Source organism: Phacochoerus africanus, chromosome 8, assembly GCF_016906955.1.
Source record: "Phacochoerus africanus isolate WHEZ1 chromosome 8, ROS_Pafr_v1, whole genome shotgun sequence".
In the NCBI taxonomy this organism is placed as follows: Eukaryota; Metazoa; Chordata; class Mammalia; order Artiodactyla; family Suidae; genus Phacochoerus; species Phacochoerus africanus.
In genome coordinates this window covers 142161726-142186458 of record NC_062551.1, presented here as the reverse complement: position 1 = coordinate 142186458, position 24733 = coordinate 142161726, and the positions used below count along the sequence as shown (strand labels likewise).

Here is a 24733-nt window from a genome sequence, read left to right as displayed (position 1 = left end):
GGTTCTCTACTCTGTGTGCATATTAAAATTGTCAGGGAGAATTTAAAAAAGGAGACTGCAGTACTTCATTCATGAGAGATCTTGATTTAATTGGTTTTCCCCCCCCCCCCACCACCGTTAATTCTGTTGTAAACCAAGGAAGGATGACATGATTATTAACTGTCTTAGGGCATTGATTTTCAAATAGCTTTTGGTTTGCTGTTAGAGGGCAACCCCTGTCTTTATTTAATCTTTCCCTTTCACAGAGTTTAGGGGCAGAAATTTCAACAACCTTTTATTTTAGGAAAGAACAGCCCTGCTCCCCACTCTTACTTTGAGTTATCACTATTTGCGTCTTAGCAACTTGTTTTTGTTTTACATAAGAAAGCAATTGCTGAGGAAAGTGACTTTTGCTTATTGAAATTTTGCCTAATGTATTGGGTAGGGGGTGGAGTATTATCCCCATGTGTGATTTTGTGAAAGTCCTCTAAGTGAGAGAGCCTTAATTATTTATAATGTCTAGGAGTTCTAATATTCTGTAGGTGAAAGGTCAGGGCATTTAATAGGCAGGTCAAGAAAACTCAGTTGTCAAATAGATGTGCTTTCCCACGACATTCTTTTGTCCCTGAAGTGGAAAGAAATTTTTTTTAACTCTGGAAAGTTAGCCATAATGGAAAATTTTCTAAGCTAAAACTATTATATTACTTGTTACCTGTGTTTTTAAAAGGCTAGTGTTTGTATTATGAAATAGATGTTGACATTTTGCGGTCGTTTCTGAGACTTTTTCAAACTGTTTTAGCTTGATACAGTGTTTTTGTCTAGGTGCAATTTGCTACAGTCATTTCTGTGGGTAGTACTTAATTAGAAATGTCGTTTTTTTAAAACCTGGTTAGTATGTGCAGTTACATATTTTTATCTGCCTCTTTCACTTCGTGACTACAAGTATTTGTGAATCATTTGTTTGTGTTTTAGCTGATAATTTTTCTCTTTTATCTATTTTTTGTTTTGTGTTTTTTTTTGTTTTGTTTTGTTTTTTTTTAGTGATTCGCCTTTGCCAGTCTCATCCCGTGTCTGCTTTGTTAAGTTCCATGATCCAGACTCAGCAGTTGTGGCACAGCATCTGACAAACACTGTATTCGTTGACAGAGCTTTGATAGTCGTACCATATGCAGAAGGTTTGTGCTTTGTTTAACTATCTTTGTGGGCATCCTATGATGACCATCTACCTCAGTGTAGTTTTAGAGTGAGCATTGGTAGCATGTTAAAAATATAAGCTGTTAACATTTTGAAACCCTTGTTATACTGTGGTCCATATTTTTACTTGAAAACAGTTTTTTAATTTCAAAATTCAAAATCAGATGTTTTTATAAGATGTTTAACATTTTGCATTCTTTTGAAACATTTTAAAGTTCATTAAAATTGTATCCCTGATGGTAATTCCTTAAGATACATCTGCGTAGTTAATTTAACATTGCATTTTATGAAAAAGTCCTGAAGGTGAATGGTTCACTCCATGCACATTATAGAATCCTTCAAATAAATGCATGATGTTATTTCTGTTTTGAATAAATATGACTAGGTTGGTTTTATTTCCTTAGTGATTCCTCTCATTGATAACTTTAAAAAATATATCCCACATCGAATTCCAGTATACCAAGGGTCACAATGATTTTGGTTTTTATGAAAGTTTAAGATTTCCTATAGCTTAGGTGCCAGATGGGCACTGGGTGTTTTGTTTTTATGCCAGATTTTCTTGTTCATTCTTGCTATATTTTCTAGAATATCTCTAAATAATAAATTCTTCTCTCTGTTATTTGTGTGTGTGATTTTTATAGTGGAGAAGGCAAATGCAAAACTCTTCCAGATGACTGAAAAACAGTGGGTCCTCTGCAGCTACAGGGGATTCTAGACATTAACTAAAGGCCAGCAAGCACTCAAGTCCCCCAAGTGTTTTCCCGGTGTAACCATTTGTTAACTACATTTTCTTTCTTTTTACATTTTAGGCTGTTAAAGTAATTTGACAGAAAAATAATGAGCAGGGTTTTTGGATCTAAAAAAGCCACTGTGACAAGACAGCACTGTCCTAATTCCATTTTGTAAAACTTTCTAAGGCATATTTTACAATTAGTTTGTTCCCAATGTACTGCTACTTTATTTGCTTTTTGGTAACTAAATTCAAAGAAGTCACTGAAATATGTTAAAACTGAATTTTATTGACATACATGCTGACCAGGATTTAAATGCTTTCCCCTTCCCTTAGTGTAACTGGTCAGTGGAATCAGAATCTTGATGTTGTTAACTTTAGATGCTATCTTAGATCTTTGCATACCAATGTGAACATTTACACCATTCCTTGTAAAAGTTGTGAAGTGTCTGGTCCTTAAAACTTAGAAAAATTGCCTCTGTGGTATTCTAAAGAAGTAAGTTGCATTCATAGATGGGTTAAGGCATGCTATATAATAACCGATCTATCTCCATTATATTAAAGTGTATGAGCCCAATTTTAAGGGTTTTTTTAAATATATATACATATATATATATGTGTATGTGTGCTGAAACTAGTTAGTTTGTTTTTATTCAGCAATTTCTTTTTTATCAGTGTGCCTGTTGTAAGATAAGACTTATCCCAAGAAAAAATTTACAGAATTCCAATTTAGGATAAGTAAAATGTAGAACCTAACTTTTGGAACAAGGGTCAAGTCATGTGAGTAAATTGCAAAACATTAGTTAGCCTTTAAATTTAAAGAATTTTTATTGGCTCAGTATCCCAAGCCCTGAACATAATACAGTATATCATATAAATCTGACTTTCATAAGTATTTTTAGACTTTAGTAATTTTTTTGGATCTGTTTAGCAAGTGAAATATTTAGGGAATATATATATATATATATATATATATATATATATATATATATATAGAATTGTAGAAATGTTTAGTTCTGGAATCTTTTTTTAGTGTATTTAATTACTAGTATGGTATGCTGTATTAATGTCACCTCCACTAAATAACTGAGGTCCTCAATCCCTTTGTCACCCTTCACCCTGGTTTTAGCTCTTACACTTTGGTGTTGGTTCTTTCTTGGTCAGTGTTTTAAAACAATAGGTACAAAGTCTATTTGGGAGAAAAAAAAAAGCCTCTACGGTAAGGAGTAGTCTTAATTGGTAAAATTGAGATAGCTGGATTTGGAAGGAACTCTTAATAGTAATGGATTTGGGGATTATTTAGGTTCCTTGGTTAATGTTTGTTTCTTTTGTCTGTTTCTTTTTCTTTCGTTTCTACACATTCATGCAGTATTTCATGGTTCTATCAAAGCAGCAGTAAAAAAAATACTCTTGACGCATGAAAATTAACTGGTGAGGGGCCTCATTGCTATTTTTAAATTGTAGTTTTATTTTTAAATAGTCTTTTTTTAATCAGAGGATCAGATGCATGACTTTTTTTTTTAATGGATGCAGATCTTCTACCAGGTGTCTCTCAGTAAATTCAAGAGGAATTTAGTTTGCCAGAAATGTTGCAAATGCACTAATTTTAGTAAGATGTTAACTTAATATCCTCTTGAGACATAATTTTGCATGCAAAATTATCCCATAATCTTTGTAGGTTTGTTAATAATGATGCATTAATGCCCTGTATCTAAATGATCTTCTCCCCTCTCCCCCCCTTCATAACTCTTGGTATCTAAATTGATGACAGCTCTGACACAAGCAAGATAACAGTGCTGTGTAGTATACATTTGTTTATATTATCGGCACTTCTCAGTTTAGGTGGAAGGAACCATTACCTTTATTTAACAGTGGTTTTTCTTTTTTGTTGTTGTGTTTTACAGTTCTTTTCCCTGGTTCAGCCTGAACTATATACCAGGCCCTGCTGAAAATACCACCCAACAGTTTTCTTCTGCAGCTTATCCAGTTTCTCTTAAGTGCCCTGTACATATTGTATGTTTTATGATGAGATGCAGTTTCTTAATATGTATTACAGAAATACTACTGGTATTTGCAAATATGTAGTTTAATTGTATTATTGAACTCTCATTTTGGGGGCTTGGGCACATTAACAGATTAATCCATCTGTATAGGGCTTTTGCTGTTGGATAGAATTTAAATTGTCTACTTAAATATTTGTCTTAGGACCCTTAGATTTTATCTGAATACACAGATTAGGCTTTAAAAACAGACATACATGTCATTTTTTGGCTTTAGGTGTTTGGCTAAGTTAGTTTTTGAACTGACACTTTATAGAAGCATTTTTTGGTATGGTTAGCATGGCACATGTTGGAACATAAAGCATTTTACTGTACAGGTAAGGAATGTGCCATGTTGTTTTACCTATTCTCTCTCTTTCTCTCTCACTCCCACACACACATCCTGTGTGTATTCAGAGACCTTCAGAAACATTCATATTCATTTTCATGAGTCAGCAAAAGCCCTACGCTTGATTCCAACAGAATATTTCCTTTACATACTTTTCTTCTCTTAATTTTTACAAAATTTGTATGGTAGGTGTAAAAGAAAATCATAGTAACTGTACCATATTATTAACCCCTAAATCAAACTTTTTTTGTCTTGTGTATCTTGATTTTTCTGTGTGCTTTATAGTGAAGCAGCCGACACGAGTCGTTGTTCATAAAACAGCTTTTGAAAGTTGAGAGCACACCCCTGGAGAACCGACTGTGCTTGCTTACGTTTGGTTCATGACTTAAAAATCGAGTACAGGTGATGAAATCTTGGCAGTGTTAACAAAAAAGTAGTGTGTATTGTGCTATTTTTTTTTACTCTAGAAACTTAACCATTTGTAGAGAAAAGGAAACAAATTTTCACACATTGAAGTTTCATTCTGACATAAAATTAATGATAAATAATCATAGAAATCAAGTTTTATATTTTAGCGAACATAAGTACTTTCAACAAACTCAGGTGGTGTATCAGGGAGACATTTTCTGGGTGTTTTTGTGTGTTTTCTGTCTTGCAAAAGAGTGTGTTCTAATGCAAGGATGTTTCTCTGCAGGAGTTATTCCTGATGAGACTAAGGCTTTGTCTCTGTTGGCACCAGCTAATGCAGTGGCAGGTCTTCTGCCTGGTGGTGGACTCCTGCCTACCCCTAACCCACTTACCCAGGTATTAGTTCTATTGAATTCTTTAAGTAGGAAAAGAATACAGAATTGTGGAAAAAGCTAAACATAATTTGAGCTTCTCAAGTGCTATTGTGATTATGGTTCACAGAGTGTTATCACATGGTCTAAAGCATTGTGAAAGGCTGTATTTATAATCATAAATATTAAAGAGAATGTCTTGGAAGTTTGCATTTTAAGAACATTCTGAAAATTGTACATCTTTTATTGATTTTGTCACCCAGCTCTTAAAATAGCCTATAAGTAACTCTATGGGGGTGGGGAATCTCATGAGGTATAAGACTTCTGTTGAACATGTTGTTTAAAATACTTTGTTAATTTGGACCAGGAAAGAAAATTAAGGTGAAGTTCAGACTTTTTTTTCCCTTTCTCCACACCCTTTGATCTTTTGCTCTTGGGGTTTGCATTAAGTAACTGGCTTAAAATAAAGATGAATTCAAGGATCTGGGAAATTTGTAGATACCTTTGATGTATAAAACTGGATAATAGTTATGCCATTTTTATAATAGTACAATTGATGAACAACATGAATTTGAACTGCTTGGTATACTTAACATGAGGATTTTTTTCAGTTAATATATACTACGGTACTACATGGCCCTAGGGTTGGTTGAATCCAGGTATGCAAAACATCAGCTGTGAAGAGCTGACTGAAAAGTTCCAGGTGGATTTTCATTTCATGGGGAGTTAGGACCCCTAGTCCTTGGGGTGTTCAAGGATCAACTGCATTATCAGTATTTTAACTGTACTCAGTAAACAGTTAAATTACAGGAAGTTTGGTACCTTTTATTTACTTAATAATAATGAAACTAGGAGAGTTTTTAGCACAGTGCTTGTAGAAAAGGTCAGACTACTCCCAAAGCTATAGGATTTTGCATGGTTCGTGTGCACTAAATTGATTAATCAGAATTAAGTCTGGCAGATGACTGAATCATACCATAATTTGAAGAGGAAGAGCTTAAGGAATTACTGACTAGTAAGAGGAGATTACTAAGGGAACTGTAATGAGTACAGGAATTGCAAGAATAGGAAACAACCGCTGCTTCTAGGGCTGAGGAAGAAAATACAAGAAACACATTTAGATGAAGGGGCTCCTCTTCCTCCTTGAAGCTAAGACTCAGACCTCCTTCCAAAGAGTAGATAATAGAGAAGTTCTCTGGGATGCCATGAACTTGCTGGGAAGCTCCCTAAGAGGATAGCACTGAAACTTGCTGAGGTGAAGGCCACTGTGTATCCCTTGTATTATTGCAGTAACAGAAAGGGGATATAGGAATTAGAAAGTGAAACCTCTTCCACAGTTAGTGTCCTTCCAGCTCCCCCTACAGCTTAACATCATGCTAGCCGTCAGATTAGTGCTTATAAGGCTGTTGCATTCACTGTCACAACAGGGCAAAAAACAGTGGATTTGGAGCTAAGAAACAATAAATATAAATAGCATGAGAATGTATCAAAAACTTTAATTTTTTATGAATTCTGATTTTAAGAATAATTGTGCTGTGATGAATAAAAAATAAAGCCATTACATATAGCCAGATTAGGCAAACTATAGCTCTTGGGCCAGGGACACCCCTCCCCCATTTTTGGTTAATTTTTATTGGAATGCAGCAGTGGACATTTGTTTATGTATTGCCTATGACTGTTTTTGATCTATGGTGGCATAGTTAAATTAGCTGCAACAGAGCCACATAGCCTGTAGTCTTAAACTAGTTATTATCTGACCCTATAATAGGGGAAGAAGAAAAGTTGACTAGCCCTCCAGTTGTAAGGAACAAAAACAAAATTTTAAATAAATAAAATTTGAAATTTCACAGATCGGCGCTGTTCCACTGGCTGCTTTGGGAGCTCCTACTCTTGATCCTGCCCTTGCTGCACTTGGGCTTCCTGGAGCAAACTTGAATTCTCAGGTATAACTTAATGCCCTTCACCTCTGAGCTCATTTTTGTAATTAACAAGTTTGTTGCATTGAATGTTTGCATTTCAAGAATAGGAGATAACTGTTACAGAAATAATTTTTTCATATGTAAACTTGTTAATGAAAGATTTTAGAGGTCATTGCATTATTAGCCCCTTGCCCATTAAAGATTTTGTCATTTTATAAAATTCAAAGTAGAGAAGGAAGCTAACACCTCATCAGTGTTGTTAAAAGTCAGAACAAAAGTCATGTAAGGATGAGAATGTGTTCAAAATTTGTTTTATCACACTTGGAAATTTTTTGTTTGCTCTCACTGTAATTTGGCTTAATTTTTTTCTAAAGTCTTTATGGAAATCTTTTGATTACTGAGTACTTTCAGTTTTATTTTACATATTTCTTTAAAATGTTACTTTCCCTCAAAGTCTTAAAATAAGCAAGAAGTAACCCGGTAAAATCTAGACTGTAGAGCTTCATAATCTTCATATTTAACTTGATAAAACAGCTATGGATATTCAGTACTGTAGTCACTAATGTCACCTTTTAGAAATTTTTCTAATGTGGCTACTAGAATACTTTATGTAACGTATTGGCTAGCATTATATTTCTGTTGGTCATTGTCGTGCCTGGAATATGTTAGTTTTTATAGGTTTGCCAGATTGTCCAAGGACATTGAAACATACCAAAAAAATAAACTAGCAATCATTTATCGTTTTATGTGTTCTCACTGTTACATTTTTTGTTTTTGTAGTCTCTTGCTGCAGACCAGTTGCTGAAGCTTATGAGTACTGTTGATCCCAAGTAAGGGTTTTTTCTTTGTTTCTGTTGGTGATACAGATGCAGTATGTGAATGTCTAGAGAACAGTTGTTTTTTGATAGCTAAAATAAAATTAAGGCATGAGTACATAATTATGTTTTCTACAAACAAGGAGAAAAGTCCAGAGGTGAGCTCATGTATAAAGGGTTTTGTTTTGGTGTAATTTCTTAGTGTAAGTCTTGAGAATCATTGTAAATAGCTTAAACTAAGATGATAAGAAAAGAGCTAGGTTTTATCTTTAGTTAATTCATTTTAAAAATTATATTGAGTATCTACTATAAGGTTCATAGTAGATACTTTTCATAGCATTTATATTCTAGTTATTAATTATAGCAAAACATGTGCATCCAACTGGAAGTACAGGAGTGCAGTGGGAACTTACTGCAAGGAGAATTTAGTTCAAAGATCAGAGAAGCTAACTAAGCCCTGGGGGATGAATTAGAGGAAGATAGAAATGAGGGAAAAGGAGTAAAAGCCCAGGCTAAAAGAGTAGTAATATCACATTTAGTCAACATCTTATAGTCAACATCTTTTAGGTGCTTTGAAAAGTTCTCTTCATGCTATAACTGTTGCATCTCCTACTTGTTAGCTATCACAAATTCATTATTTAGTAATTTCTTAGTATATTAAACTTAATGCTTTTTCTTTCTAACCTTGTGAAAGTCACTGTAGTGGGAGAATATGGGGGGAGGCAAGAAAGAATGATTTGATTATAGTAGTTAGTGGCATTTTTTTTCCTTAAAAATTATCAGGTAAAAAGCCCAGCTTATAAAATATTACCAATACAGTTAAAACCCCCTGGGTACCCATTCTTTATTATAGTTCCCACTCTACCCACAAATAACTACCATCCTTGTTTTGGTGTCTGCAGTATTTTTTTTACTTCTGTAAACCCTTAAGGGGTGCATCTTTAGCCTTTTCAGGGAAGAATTTCATTAGTAATTTCTGTGCTCTTGTTGGCTTCTGTCTCATTTTCTCCTCATTTGCAAACGTGTAATGCTCTTCCCCAACAAATTATGATGATGTAGAAAGTTTTTACATAATATGATTGGAAAGTTCTGTTAATCAAAAATCTTCAGCATCAGCATATTCCCATATACTAACACTTCTCAAAATGTGTATGGAAAGTTAATGGATGTTCAGCAAAATTAAATAGATTTTTTTTTTTATGCAACATGTTTCTGAGTCTTTTAAAATGCAGGTGCCATTGTAAATATTCAAAAGGCTAGTATGCTATATATGATTTTACTATAAAATTATTGTGGAACACTCTTTTAAGGCAAATCTTACCAAAATTTTGAAATGTTAGTATGTTTTAAAATATTCCACAAACAGTTCTTGGTTCTGATCCAGGTTGAATCATGTAGCTGCTGGTCTTGTTTCACCAAGTCTGAAATCAGATACCTCTAGTAAAGAAATAGAGGAAGCCATGAAGAGAGTACGAGAAGCACAGTCCTTAATTTCTGCTGCTATAGAACCAGGTAAAATGGCTTTATGCAATTATGCTTGGAAATTTGTTGAATAATACTCTAGTTTTTTTGTTTGTTTGTTTTAACTTTCCGTATTTTGGTAAAAGATCATATAGTACTGTGATTCTCATTTGGAATGTGGCGGGTGGTATGGGTAGGGCCGTCACCCAGACGTATTTGGAGGTATCAGGAGACAGGTAGTTGTCATACTGGTACCAACTGCTTTTAGTGGGTACAGGGCCAGGGATGTTACTAAAATCCTACCAGGGTATAACACAGACAATGCCCACTCCCTAAACAGGGAATGATTCCTTCAAAAATATTACTGCCTGCGATTATTTAATACGTGGTGTGATGTTTTGGTGGTTTTTTGATTGTTTTTTAATCATTTATATTCATGTAAGTTGGGGCAGGCTCTTTGATTTTTAGTCTTTCATTTGACCAAGAAAACCTACTAAAGATGTGTCTGCCATCTGTTTAAAGAAAAGCAAATATATTATTCTTGCAGATGGTCGTTTGCTTTTTAGGGCCACACCCGCAGCATATCAAAGTTCCCAGGCTAGGAGTCAAATCAGGGCTACAGCTGCCTGCCTATACCACAGCTCACAGCAACACCAGATCCTTAACCCACTGAGTGAGGCCAGGGATTGAACCCGCATCCTGTGGATAGTAGTCAGATTGGTTTCTGCTGAGCCATGACAGGAACTCCTGCAGATTATCTTTTTGAGATGAAATGAATGGTTATCCCATTGTCTGCCTATATGTATTTGGATCTTTGGTCCTGAAATTTTTTTTTCCTATTAAAAATAATGTTTTATTTATATTTTTCACTCCATTAGTAAATGGTATTTTATATATATATATAGTATTAGGAAAATAATTTTTAAAGTATCATGCGTAAGTTAATACCAAATGCTTTGTGTGTATTATCTCATTTAATCACCAAAATATTAACTAATTAGCCCAAGGTCACATGGCAAAAGTAGGAACTTTAGATAGACAGCTCTGGACCTGTGTGACTCCAAAACAAGAACACTTGCTTATGTTTTCATTGAAAACTCATAACTGAAATGACTAAACATGGTTTCTTTATTAATTTTTGCCCCAAGATTTTTGTGAATTTATTAATAATGACATATCGAATTCTATTAATGAAATGATCTGAATGTAAGGGAGGAACTCAGTTTCACTTAGCTAATAGTCTTTGTATAAAGAATGGTGTGACTTTATTTATCTTGTTAGGTCCTAAGTTAAAAGAATTTATGTGTTATTTAAAAACTAGGAAATGGTGACAGATCATTCTAGCTCTGTTCCCTAACTTACCCAATTAAAAATTTGTAAGGAAGAAGAGAGATTGAGAAGAGAGCTAGCTTACTAAAAATCCACTTCTCTCACAGAAATAGAGTGAAAAGTGCACATGAATCATTACTTTCTGGATATGGGGGCCAAACGTTGTGCCTGTTTATTAGACTATTTATTTAGGAAAGGAGCCTAGAGCTAAGTGATGAATGAAAGAAGGAACTTTTTGCTGGACTAAGAATTTTAACTTCTGTATTTTTATTTATTATAAATGTATTTTTAAGTATGCTTTTTACACAAGTACTTTTGCGGGAGGTACTATTAATACATAAACATGTGAAGATTAAAGTTTTAATCTGGGATAATTGTAGCTGTGTTTAGATAAAAGTAGAGTCTGGGAATGGAAGAAGGGACTCGTCTGACTTAGAAACCTCTAAAGAGTAAAGAATAAGAAAGGTAATTCTTTTCATAAATGGTTTTATGGATAACACCTTACAGCGTCCTAATAAGTCTGGCAGATGAAATAGTCAAAGGAATCTTTGGCAACCTGAATTTAAAGAGCATGTGTAAAAGACAAAAATTAAGGTATTAGGTTTTTAGAATACTTCCTGAATGGGAACAATCTTCCTACTTAATGACTTCTAAATTCAAATTCCTTTCCTTTTAAATCCAGATAAGAAAGAAGAAAAACGAAGGCACTCAAGGTCAAGATCGCGTTCTAGGAGGAGGAGGACGCCCTCATCTTCTAGGCACAGGTTAGAGTGATTGCTTTTGGTAGTGGGTTGTACCTCAGACAAAAACGATTTCTGCATGTCACATTCTTTTTTTTTTAATCTAAGTGCAGTTGATTTGCAGTGTTGTGCCAATTTCTGCTGTACAGCATAGTGACACAGTCATACATACATACACATTTTCTCATACTCTTTTCTATCATGTTCTATCCCAGAAGATACAGTTCCCTGTGCTATAAAGTAGGACCTCATTGCTTATCCATTCTAAATGTAATAGCTTAATCTGCTACTTGATAACCTAATTAGCTCCTGGCGAAAGTGGTTTTAGTAAACACTGCGGTTAGCAGAGTGTAAGTGTTGACATACATACAAATGAAGAAAAGATATGGGCTGAAAAGGTGATTGATACTTTAAACAACCCCCCCCCCAAAAAAATCCAGAGATAGGAAGAAGCCACTGAGATTTGAGCAGTAAAATCAGTTAGTACTATGGAAGGTACTAATGGACTTGAAACTTGATTTGAATTCTAGTTCTGACTTTCCACTAGACTCCTGAGACACTTAAAATCTATTAATCTTTCTTATATTTTGGATCTTTTTCCCAGGCATGCTTTTGTAACATTAGACATTTGTGAATTGGAAAATAATTAATTTAGTTCATTATGCAAGTTTTCAAATATTAACATATCTTGTTTTATATTAGGAGGCTGTCAGGTTCACAATAGTGGGTTCAGGTTCTCCAAAATTTAATTTTCTCTTGAAAGCTCAGCTTTTACCATTGGCAACAAATGTGTTTTCCTTGAAATGATAAACATTATTCATTCTTTTATGAAAATGTCTGCCAAATACCCAAGTTTGAAAAACTGATATGTCAGTTTGTTCTTTTAAGTAAAGGTGATGTTTTACTGGCAAAAGCCAGTTAGATAAACTCAACACTCAAATTACAGGAGTGTCTTCTTTGACACAGTCATTGAACTTGAATAAGTATCAGAAATGATTTGTGTGTACTTTACATTTCATTGCACAGAATATTCCCAAAGCCACTAGATGGTTTTGTTTTTGTTTTTTGTTTTTGTTTTTTTTGTCTTTTTTTAGGGCCGCACCCACGGCATGTGGAGGTTCCCAGGCTAGGGGTCTAATCGGAGCTGTAGCCACTGGCCTACACCACAGCCACAGCAAGATCCAAGCAGCTTCAACGACCTACACCACAGCTCATGGCAACGCTGGATCTTTAACCCATTGAGCAAGGCCAGGGATCGAACCTGCAACCTCATGGCTCCTAGTCGGATTTGTTTTTGCTGTGCCATGGCGGGAACTCCTCCAAGTGACTAGGTTTAATATAACAGTATTAAATCTATATAATACTAGTACTTTACTAGTACTCAGGGGACTAGATTTAATAAAATTAATGGTTTTTACTGCTTTATCAAGAATATTCTTAGTGAAAATGTCAGGAGTGGGGTTTTTCCTTTTTTTTTTTTTTCCTTCTTTCTCTGTTTACTGCAAATGCATGCTGCCAGTGAAGAAGAATACAGTAACTAATAGGGAGGTTTAGTTGCCACTGTCTTGATTTGTAAGAAGGAGATGCCAGTACTTTTACACCACCATTGCTTTTGCAACGTTAGTGCAAATGTTGACAGTGGGAAAGGTAAATCATATCTTTTATTTTGAAATGGACCCCATAACATTGTTAAGTCAGTTCTTGGACTGTGTCTTAAGTCAATTCAGCTGCTATAACAGAATACCATAGATCAGGTGACTTATAAACAAAAGAAATTTATTTCTCACAGTTCTGAAACCTGAGAAGTCCAAGATCAAGGTGCCAGCAAATTTGGTGTCTGGTGAAGACCTTCTTCCTCATTTATAATCCACTGTCTTTGCTATGTCCTCATGTAATGGAATGGATCAGGGGGTCACTGAGACTTTTTTCATATAGGCATTAATCCTGTTCATGAAAGCTGTGCCTTTATAACCTAGTATCATCACACTGGCTATTTGGATTCACATAAGAATTTTGGGAAGATACAAACATTTAGTCTGTAGCAGCATGTTACAGGATTGTTTCATGTGGTGTTTCTCTCATCCCCCTTTCTCTAGCCATCTCATTCTTAAAGATAGCTTTCAGAAAAGAAAAGGGAGTTCCATTCGTGGTTCAGCGGTTCAACGAACCTGACTAGGATCCATGATGATGCGGGTTCAGTCTCTGGCCTCGCTCAGTGGGTTAAGGATCTGGCATTGTCTTGAGCTGTGGTGTAGGTCGCAGATGTGGCTTAGATCCGGTGTTGCTGTGATTGTGGCATTGACCAGCAGCTGTAGTCTGATTCGACTTCCGTATGCCATGGGTGCAGCCCTAAAAAGCAAATAAAATGAAGATGTCTTTCAAAAACCCAAATCTAGAATATGTCACCTCTTTTTATAGCCACAGCTGTGGCATATGGAAATTCCTGAGCTATGGGTTGAATTGTACCTACAGCTGCATGCCTACAACTACAGCCACAGGAACACTGGATCCAGGCTGCATCTGCAACCCATTCCTCACTTTGCAGCAACACTAGATCCTTAACCCGCTGAGCAAGGCCAAGGATCGAACCTTTCATCTTCACGAAGACTACACTTGGGTTTAACCCACTGAGCCACAATAGAAACTCCATTTTTAAAACTTTTTACAATATTTAAAAATTATGGCATGTGCACTGATTTTTAGGTATAATACAATTGCACGTTTCATAGACTATGGTATAGTATAAATAAAACTTTTAGTGGGAGAGATTGGGAGCTTGGGGTTAATGGATGCAAGCTGTTGTTCTTGGAATGGATTTACAATGAGATCCTGCTGTGTAACACTAGAAATATGTCTAGATACTTACAACACGACAGTGGGAGGAAAAATTACGTATACGTGTATGTGTAACTTGGTCCCCATGCTGTACAGTGGAAATAAATAAAATTTTAAAATGCTAAATAAATAAAACTTTTTACATTTTTATGGCTGCACCTGCTTTTTATGAAATATGGAAGTTCCCTGGTTAGGGGTTGAATTGAAGCTGTGGCTACCAGCACATGCCACAGCAATAGCAATGCTAGATTCAAGCCACATCTGTGACCTGCCTGCAACCTACACTGCAGCTTGTAGCAACACCAGATCCTCAACCCACTGAGCAAGGCCAGGGATCAAACCCGCATCCTCATGGACACTATGTCGGGTCCTTAACCCAGGGAGCCACACCAGGAACTTCAAACAACTTTTATATGAACTAGGAAACCGAAAAGTGATTGTGACTCCCTTTATTATGTTACTCCATTTATTGCGGTAGTCTAGGAGCAAACCTCCAACATCTCTTGAGTTGTGCATATGCTTAGAATCTTGACCTTGCAGGACAAGTGCTTTTATAGCTTAGTTTAACTCCTAAAAAGGAGACCTATTTTAATTAGGATCAATGGGAAATATCAGTGAAACATTTATTTTCCTGAACAAAGTGCTTTTAGACACTCGTAGTAACACATCATAACAAAGACTTTTTTTGAGTTGTAGTATTTTAAGCATCATGGAATATAAAATGACCATTATTTTGAATTAGAATATATGATCATCTCTATACTTTTCTAATCTTCAAAAGCTTATATAAACTCTGTCAAAATTGCTCTGTAGTGCAGTGCTCCTGAAAGTAGCAGTTTCAGGACCTTATAGTAAATAAATTGATACACTACCTTTGCTTATTAGATTTTCTAAAACTATATTATCAGTCACTTTATTTAAATGGGAACCTGCAATAATGGACTTACTTTTTCTAGTTTTTTTTTCTTGTATACATTAGAGAATACATGTGTATGTTACAGGGGGTTAGCTAAAATGACTGTTCACTTAAAATTTTCTTAAAGCCAAAATCCTCAAAAGATGAGCAATACTAATTCATTTTAATAGCATCAATTTTGGTTTTCCAGTATTTCTTTATAATTCTTAATAAGAAAGTGATGGTTTGGATTTTTTTTTCCCCCTTTTTTGGTCTTCATAGAGCTTTATATGGAGGTTCCCAGGCTAGGGGTCAGATTGGTGCTATAGCTGCTGGCCTATACCACGGCCACATCAACACGGGATCTGAGCCATGTCTGTGACCTACACCACAGCTCATGGCAACGCCAGATCCTTTAACCCACTGAGTGAGGCCAGGGATCAAACCTGCATCCTAATGGATGCTAGTCAGATTTATTTCCACTGAGCCATGACAGGAACTCCAGTGGTTTTGATATTTTAAGGGTATTTCACTCAAAATATATTGGTAGTACCTTTTCTTGAAGTCCGGCACCATAATAATTGCTCAAGGGTACAGTGTTGAATAAGACAGAAATATATATATATATATGTACACACAAACACACACACACACACCCTGTCCTTATGGAGCATAGAGAAAGGTAGACAAGCATTATATGAAAATTTCCGTAGGATATAGACATGTTAGTGAGAGTGATTGTTTTAGTAAATAGTTTCAGATATCGTCAAAAATAAGAGATGAGTAAAAATAAAAATGTATTGAATTTGATCTGACAGTACTACTGATGGGTTTTGAAACAGCTGTTTTAGAAAATGGTGGTAACAGATGCTATATTTATTAGCACATCAGGAAGAAAAGAAAAGGGAGTCAGTATTTCATATATGTCTATACTAGGGCACTGAGCTAGACTTTATAATTTCATTTAAATTACTCCTATACTGTAATTCCCGTCTGGCTCAGCAGAAACAAATCCGACTAGGATCCATGAGGATGCTGGATTTCTGACCCATTGATCGAGGCCAGGGATCGAACCCGCATCCTCATGGATACTAGTCGGATTTGTTCCTGCTGAGCCATGACGGGAATTACAGAATAGTTGTTTTTTTTTGTCTTTTTGCTATTTCTTGGGCCGCTCCTGTGGCATATGGAGGTTCCCAGGCTAGGGGTCCAATCGGAGCTGTAGCCACCAGCCTACACCAGAGCCACAGCAACGCGGGATCTGAGCCGCGTCTGCAACCTACACCACAGCTCACAGCAACGCCGGATCATTAACCCACTGAGCAAGGGCCAGGGACCGAACCCGCAACCTCATGGTTCCTAGTCAGATTCGTTAACCACTGCGCCACGACGGGAACTCCACAGAATAGTTTTAATAATGGCACCTGTGCTTTATGAGGTTTACTATTAGTTAAATAAGTTAGGGTTAATTTTTACAGAGCATGTCCTGGGCATAAATAAGTATTTGATAAGTGGTAAATGGATTTAGTTTGCTATAGTAAGGAATCAAATAAGACATACCTGCTAAAATGCTATGTAATTGTGAAATGATAGAAATGAGTCAGTTTTTGGTTTTTTTTTTTCTTCATTCTCTAGTAGTATTTTTAAGTTTGTAGTTGTAGTTTCAACTACATGGGCATAGGAGGACTGGTTTGATGAGTTGAGCATAAGATTAAAGGGTTAGCAATTCCAGATGTTAAACGGTATTACTAATTCCTCGGGTATCAAAAGTATTTATTGTGTAGAGTAAATAAATAATGGCAGGAAGTTACCCTCACTTACTGATGGTTAGCCTGTATATCTGAATCTATTATCTGATGGTTATGTGAAATGGTCAAAACATCTAGTCTTTTTGCATGTATATATGTGTATTTGCTTTCTTTTACGTTATTAGGCGATCAAGAAGCAGATCAAGAAGGCGATCACACTCTAAGTCAAGGAGTAGGCGACGATCCAAAAGTCCAAGACGGAGAAGATCTCATTCCAGAGAGAGGGGTAGGAGGTCAAGGAGCACATCAAAAAACAGGTACAGAAAAAAATTCTTAGCTCTTAGTGGGAAGACACATTTTAGAGTTCCTAACGCCCCTGGATACTGCTGCTCTAATGACAAAAGAGGGAGTAACCAAAGTCTTAGGAGACTGGCGAGATATCTTTGTGGTAAAAATTCTTTGCCGCTCCACTACCTCCTTTCCTTTCAACTATTGCTAAGGATTTAGTGTTACGAGGCATTCCTCTGGATAAGCCAAAGAGTTTTATGGCAGACAATCATGCCTTAATTCATCTTTGTATATCTTATCTTGAGCACCTTATAAATGTGAACTAAGTATTGCATGCTTAAGGGTCTTGTATCCAGTGATATGGGGACAGTAGAGAGTTAAAGTGAGAATTCCTTAAAAGACAGGCATCCTCACCTTAACATTTTATTTCAGCTTAAAACACACATTCAATAATCTTTATATATGTATTTTTATGTGTGTGTGTGTGTGTATAGCCAAACCCTTTGAAGTTAATAAGCCTCATCTTGATACCAAATCACTGTCTTTTCATTTGAACTGTCCGTAAAAGTATCCAGGGAACTCTGTTACTTGAAAATACCTAGATTTTTTTCCCATTTATAAATTGTCACATAGTACAATTTCACTTTTTTTTAACACCTGTCCTTTATATCTTTCTAAAATATTTGCCTCAATTTTTAGAAGCAGCTCTTTATTTTTTACTACTTTACCCTTTTATATATTATGTTATTAAAATAATAAGGACCACGGGGTAGGGGAAGCAACAACATTTATTCTTCGTAATTGTGTAACTCAACTGGGAACAGAAGTTAATGGGAGGTTTACTGAGTGTTCAGCCTCTGGTGAGGCTTTTAGTTATGTTTTAGAGTTAGTCATCTCTTAATTCAGTCAATCAAACAAGCTGATTTAGTGAAACATCTATTATATAAAGAACAATTAGGCATTCCTTCCCTGAAGGAACTTTCTTTATACTAAGAGAAAGAAAAATGTATTACAAAGGCATGGCCATTGCAGTCAGTTTAACTGCACTCAGAAAGAGGAGTGGGTCATGGTTTCAGGTAGAGAATGTTTACAAAATTAGCATGAATTTTTGAAATAGCAAGTATTTTGATGTGAAAGGAACAGTAAATAAGGTGAGGAATGTTAGAGAAACAGATCACACATATATAAGGCTTTGTTGTTCACAGTAAGGAGTTTGCAGCTGATCCAAGAAGGAACCGAAACAAATTGAAAAGTGATGAATGGGGAATTAATATTTTCAAGTTTGTACTTTGAAAGATTGCTTATAAGGGATATAAGCATCAATTTGTGGAAAACATGACCAGGACCACCTAAGGGACTGTTCAAGTAATCTAGGAATTAGATAGTAACTCTTGAATGAATAGAGCAGGTAACTGATGGAGCAGGTTAACAGATGGAAAGGAAAGAAATAGAGAATGCACGGGGGTGGGGGGTGGGGTGGTTAGTTTAGAACAAACAGAGAGAGACTTTAAAACTATGAATGGTTGAAAATAGGTATGTGTTTATGGGTATAAGGGACATATGTGTATATATTGATTATCTTCCGCATAGAATTTTGGGAAGAAAAAAATGTGGAGAATAAAAATTTAAAAGAATCTGTGAAAAGATTTAGACTCTAGGCATGCTTGTATTACCAGCCAGTCCATTATGATATTTTTTCTAATAGCTTTGAATAGCCCAGAAAATACAGTAGCAGGAAAAAAGTTAGAAGGTTGGCTTCATCCATGATAGAGGTTAATGTGGGGTGTGTGCTTTGAAAGAATAACCGATAATATGGATGACAAATTTTAGTAGTACTGTATAAGTTTTGGCCTGACAGTAGAGAACTTAGAATCAGGGTAGGTTGGGAAACTGTTAATCTTCTGTTGAAGAGCCTACAGAAAATTATTTAATAAAACTGTTAGTGTTTATCGCTAGATAAACCAAGAAACTGGCCAATATACTTGTTTTCTTGCCAGATAGACTGCTTTGCTCCTGGAGAGAAGTTTTATATGGAATAAGACTGGGAAATTAGGATTTTTTTTAAAGTTCTTTATGATATGCCACTTGAGTTAGTATTTTTTTATAGTTCTTATCAGGAAAACATTTTAAGAATGGAGTTAGATTTCATTGTACTTTTGTTTGGATCTCTAGTGAGATAGAATTATGTATTAGCTGACTTTAACATATTCATGAATTGTGTTCATTTATTAGAGACAAAAAGAAAGAAGACAAAGAAAAGAAACGTTCCAAAACACCACCAAAAAGTTATAGCACAGCCAGACGTTCCAGAAGTGCAAGCAGGTAGAGTGGTATTATGAATTCTTGGTATTTTTTAAAACTTTGTTTGCAAGACTGTCAATAGCCTGTGATCATGAAATGTTTTCCAGTGCATAGCTGAATGTTTCAGTGGTGAAGTTTCTTTTTAAAGATAGTTTTTGAAGAACAACCCGAAGTTTTTCTTTTCACTTAAAATTTATGGTATAGAGTATACTTTTAAAAATAGGGAATTCAACAGAGGTCAGTTTTTATGTTTGCTATATGCATTTCACATCCTTAATTCATTTGTTTTGTGGTTTCCCCCCCCCAACACTTAAGTTTTAATGGCAAAAGTATACCGCATTATTACATTAAATTCATTTTATTATCCTTAGTTATACTTAAAATATGCACGTGTTAATACTCAAAATATTTTTTCCCATATGTAGTGGTTCATTGATAAAATAATCAGAGGCAAGCAAGTAATTTGTGTCATTAGAGGACTAATCTGTCTTTAACCTGCTGTAGTGAAAATTCAGTATTGCAGATGTTATTCTCAGAAAATATTTTTTTCATACTTAATGTGGAATTCATATGATAGTAAGGGCTGGCCATACTTAATTCCATTTTCTCTTAATCTCATTTACATGTTTTACCTCAATGTTTGTTTTCTTAATCTTGATTATTTAAATTCACTTGGAGGATCACACTGTACATAAACATTAACTAAAAGTAGATAAAAGACTTAAATGTAAAAGGTAAAACTAAAAGCTTCTTAGAAGAAAACGTACAAGTAAACATTCATAACCTTGAATTTGGCAGTGATACCCTAGATATGACCAAAGGCATGAGCAACAGAAGAGAAATAGGGAATTCCCGTCATGGCTCAGTGGTTAACGAATCCAACTAGGAACCATGAGATTGCGGGTTCCATCCCTGGCCTCGATCAGTGGGTTAAGGATCCGGTGTTGCCGTGAGCTGTGGTGTAGGTTGCACATGCGGCTTGGATCCCTTGTTGCTGTGGCTGTGGCATAGGCTGGCAGGTACAGCTCCAATTAGACCCCTAGCCTTGGGAACCTCCATATGCCGCAGGAGCGGCCCTAGAAAAGGCAAAAAGACAAAAAAAAAAAGAAATAGATAAGTTGGGAATAATCAAACTAAAAATGTGTTTCAAAGAACAGTCAAGAAGTAAAACACCCCACAGGGTGCTAGAAAAATAATTTCAAATTATGTTTCCAGTAAGGGTCTTGTAGCTAGAATGTATTTTTTAAAAAACTCTTACAACTCTGTCATAGAAAGAATTAATGTAAAATTGTGCAGCTGCTCTAGAAAATGGTTTGGCAATTCCTAAAGAAGTTAAACTTAGTTTTTTGACATAGCAGTTTTGTTCCTGGGGATGTGCCCAGGAAAAACAAAAATGTCCACACAAGAACTTGCACATGAATGTTTGTAGCAAAGTTATTCATAACCAGAAATTCAACCCAAATGTCCATTAACTAACATGGGGAAACAAAATTCTACATCCATACAGTAGATTACTATTCAGCAGTAAAAAAGAAACAAAGTGCTGATAAAAAGTATGAATGAGCCTTGAAAACATAATGCCAGGTGAGCCAGAGGATCACATGTTGTATGATTCCATTCAGATGTGGTGTCCAGAATGAATAAATCTAGAAAGACGAAGTAGATTAGTAGTTGGAGTGTGATAGCTAAAGGATATGGGATTTCTTTTCAGGGTGTGGAATGTTTTCTTTAAAAATAAACATATATGAGTTCCCATCGTGGTTCAGTGGTTAACGAACCCAACTAGTATCCATGAGGAGGGTTCAGTCCCTGGCCCTGCCCAGTGGGTTGAGGATCCAGCATTGCCTTGAGCTGTGGTGTAGATCGCAGACCCATCTGGGATCCCGAATTGCTGTGGCTGTGGTATAGGCTCCCCCGCGGCCCTAAAAAAGACAAAAGACAAAAGTATATATATTTATACCCCTGTCCTGGAAACACCGCACACAACTTTTACTTCATCAGGAGACATTTTTCACTTTGCATAATGCTTTCCAAATCCGTCTATGTTGCAGCAAATGGCAAAATTTCATTCTTTTCTTTGACTCAGTAGTAATCTATTATGTATATGTACTACATCCTCTTTATCCATCTGTTTTTTGTTGTTGTTGTTTTCTTTTTTTTTTAGGGCTGCACCCATGGCATATGGAGGTTCCCAGGCCAGGGGTCAAATTGGAGCTACAGCTGCCAGCCTACACCACAGCAAGAGCAACGCTGGATCCAAGCCATGTCTGCGACCTGCAGCACAGCTTGCAGCAACGCCAGGTCCTTAACCCACTGAGTGAGGCCAGGGATCAAACCTGCAACCTCATGGTTCCTGGTTGGATTCATTTCCACTGTGCCACAACGGGAACTCCTATCCATCCATCTGTTGGTGAACATTCAAGTTGATTCCATATCTTGGCAATTGTAAATAATGCTGCTGTGAACATTGGGGTGCATGTTATCTTTTCAAGTTAAAGTGTTTTTGGTTTTTTCAGATGTATTTCTGGGAGTAGAATTTAGGTTATATTATAGTTCCATTTTTAGTGTTTTCATAAACCTCCATACTGTTTTGCACAGTGGCTGTGCCAACTTACATTCCCACCAACAGTATATGAGGGTTCCCCTTTCTCCACGTCCTTGCCAACATTTATTTATGTTCTTTTTGGTAATAGCCATTCTGACAGGTGTGAGGTGATGACTTAAGGTGGTTTGATTTTCATTTCCCTGAGTGTTGAGCATCATTTCATGTGCTTGTCAGCCATCTGCATTTCCTCTTTGGAAAAATGTCTATTCAGTTCTTCTGCCCATTTTTTAATGTAATTGGTTTTTTGATGTTGAGTTGTATGAGCTGTTTATACATGTTGGATATTTTTCTCCGTTTATATTCTATTCTTGCTTTCTGGTTGTGGATTAATTGACCATAGCTGCATGGGTTTATTTCTGGGCTTTCTGTACTGTTCCATTGATCTGTATTTCTTTTTTTCGTGCCCAGTACCATACTGGTTTGTTTTTTTTTTGTTTTTTGTTTTTTTTCTCTTTTTTGTTGTTGTTGTTGATATTTCTTGGGCCGCTCCCGCGGCATATGGAGGTTCCCAGGCTAGGGGTTGAATGGGAGCTGTAGCCACCGGCCTACGCCAGAGCCACAGCAATGCGGGATCCGAGCCACGTCTGCAACCTACACCACAGCTCACGGCAACGCCGGATCGTTAACCCACTGAGCAAGGGCAGGGACCGAACCCGCAACCTCATGGTTCCTAGTCGGATTCGTTAACCACTGCGCCACAACGGGAACTCCCCATACTGTTTTGATGGCTGTAGCTTTATATAATATAGTCTGAGGCCAAGGAGTGTGATTCCTCTGGCTCTGTTTTTCTTTCTCAAGTTTATTTTGTCTATTTAGGGTCTTTCATGTTTCCCTACAGTTTTTTAAATTATTTGTTCTAGTTCTGTGGAAAATGCCATTGTTCTTTGTGGGGGGTTGTTTTTGCTTTTTTAGGGCCACATGTGTAGCATATGGAAGTTGCCAGGCTAGGAGTTGAATCAAGCAATAGCTGTGGGCCACAGCAACGTGGGGTCCAAGCCAAGTCTACAATCTATACCACAGCTCATGGCAACATGGCATCCTTAACCCAGTGAGTGAGGCCAGGAATTAAACCCACATCCTCATGGTTACTAGTCAGATTCGTCTCTACTCCCTCACAACAGGAACTCTCTACCATTAGTATTTGCTAGGAGTGGTATTGAATCTGAAGATTGCCTTAAAGTCAAAAAAAAAGTTTAGAGAGGGTTTTTGTTTGTTTGTTTGTTTTTGCCTTTTAGGGCCATACTCATGGCAAATGGAGGTTCCCAGGCTAGGGTTCTAAATAGAGATACAGTCCCTGGCCTACACCACAGCTGCAGCAACACCAGATCCAAACCACGTCTGCAACCTACACTATAGCTCACAGCAATGCCAGATCCTTAACCCACTGAGCAAGGCCAAGGATCAAACCCGAAACTTCATGGTTCCTAGTTGGATTCGTTTCTGCTGCACCACGACAGAAACTCCATGAGAGGGAACATCTTAAAGCTAATTGTTCAAAGCAGGGAGTGGAGTGTAGGGCATGGATTGCTGGACAAGGGGAGGTCACTTTGATCTCTCTGTTGCCACTAACTCTATAGTTTTCTAAATTTTACCTAATGATTTAGAAGTAATTGTAGATTTTATTAGCAGCTGCCTTTCATAACATATTATCCAAACATGTTCTAGCCACTGAATGAATCTAAAATTGATTCCTTAAATAATACTGTATTTCAGACTGTTTTTCCTTGAATGAAGACTTTGTTAGTTTTTTCCTCAAGTGTAATATTTCTAATGTTTTGTTGATAGAATGTCTCTAAGAAGAATTTCTTGAAATTAGGTTTTTTCTTCAGGGCATTAAAGGAAAGGTACATAGTTTGCAAAAAGAATTGCAATTTTTATTACTCATTTGATTCTTCAGCTTGAAAGAGTATTTACAAATGGTTTTGCATGATCAGAATCCTGTTTTTAATGGAGCTCCATTGTAGATACATCTGCAATGATGTGTCTGCATCTTTGGGATAATACTGTATTTTAAAATCTAGTTGGCACATTTGTGGTTCTAGAGAGAGACGACGACGAAGAAGCAGAAGTGGCACAAGATCTCCTAAAAAGCCTAGGTCTCCCAAGAGAAAGTTGTCTCGCTCACCATCCCCTAGGAGGTAAGAATATTAATCTTTTAGATCTATTTTTCAGAAAATGTTCTAGAGTTTTTCTTCCTTTTCAGGAGTAAAAATGCTTAAGAGTGTGCTGATAGGTTCCCTTCTGTCTTAGAGTAAACACTGTTTAGGATTGGGCTTTTTAGACCTATAACCAGGTTACATTCTTCTTGCCTATCTTACTTGTGTACAGCTTTGTATCCAGTGATTTAATTGGATCTTTGCCGTCCCCTTTGTAGCAAATGAACTTGGGTCATGTTTGCCATCTAAAACAAGTGTAAACTTATTGCTGTTTAATTAATGGTGAAACTTCTTGAGGAGTTCATATCAAGCATCTTGTGAGCATTTTACTGTCATCCTAGACACAAAAAGGAGAAGAAGAAAGATAAAGACAAAGAAAGAAGCAGAGACGAAAGAGAACGATCCACAAGCAAGAAGAAGAAAAGTAAAGAGAAGGAAAAGGAACGGGAACGAAAATCAGAGAGTGATAAAGATGTAAAAGTATGTTTACAAACTAATTTATTTTGGTGTTTGGGGTGGTGCTATTACTTTAAAGAATTGATTTTCCTGTGAAGACGTTTACTTTTACTAT

The 24733-nt window shown here is 36.3% G+C and overlaps 1 protein-coding gene across 11 annotated transcripts in view; it reads left to right on the top strand.

The window, feature by feature from the left end:
- Positions 1-24733, top strand: part of SRSF11 (serine and arginine rich splicing factor 11) — a 47886-nt gene that overhangs the window by 21745 nt on the left and 1408 nt on the right. For 6 of the 11 annotated variants that reach the window (XM_047788669.1, XM_047788666.1, XM_047788670.1 and 3 more), the window contains exons 3-12: positions 1021-1154; positions 4986-5095; positions 6921-7013; positions 7770-7819; positions 9189-9316; positions 11277-11358; positions 16998-17129; positions 19333-19422; positions 24049-24144; positions 24504-24642. In XM_047788669.1, coding sequence (XP_047644625.1) covers positions 1021-1154; positions 4986-5095; positions 6921-7013; positions 7770-7819; positions 9189-9316; positions 11277-11358; positions 16998-17129; positions 19333-19422; positions 24049-24144; positions 24504-24642 — 1054 coding nt within the window. Of the gene's footprint in view, positions 1-1020; positions 1155-4985; positions 5096-6920; positions 7014-7769; positions 7820-9188; positions 9317-11276; positions 11359-16997; positions 17130-19332; positions 19423-24027; positions 24145-24503; positions 24643-24733 lie in introns of all 11 variants that reach the window. The other 5 variants (XM_047788665.1, XM_047788660.1, XM_047788661.1 and 2 more) reach the window with 1 other exon arrangement.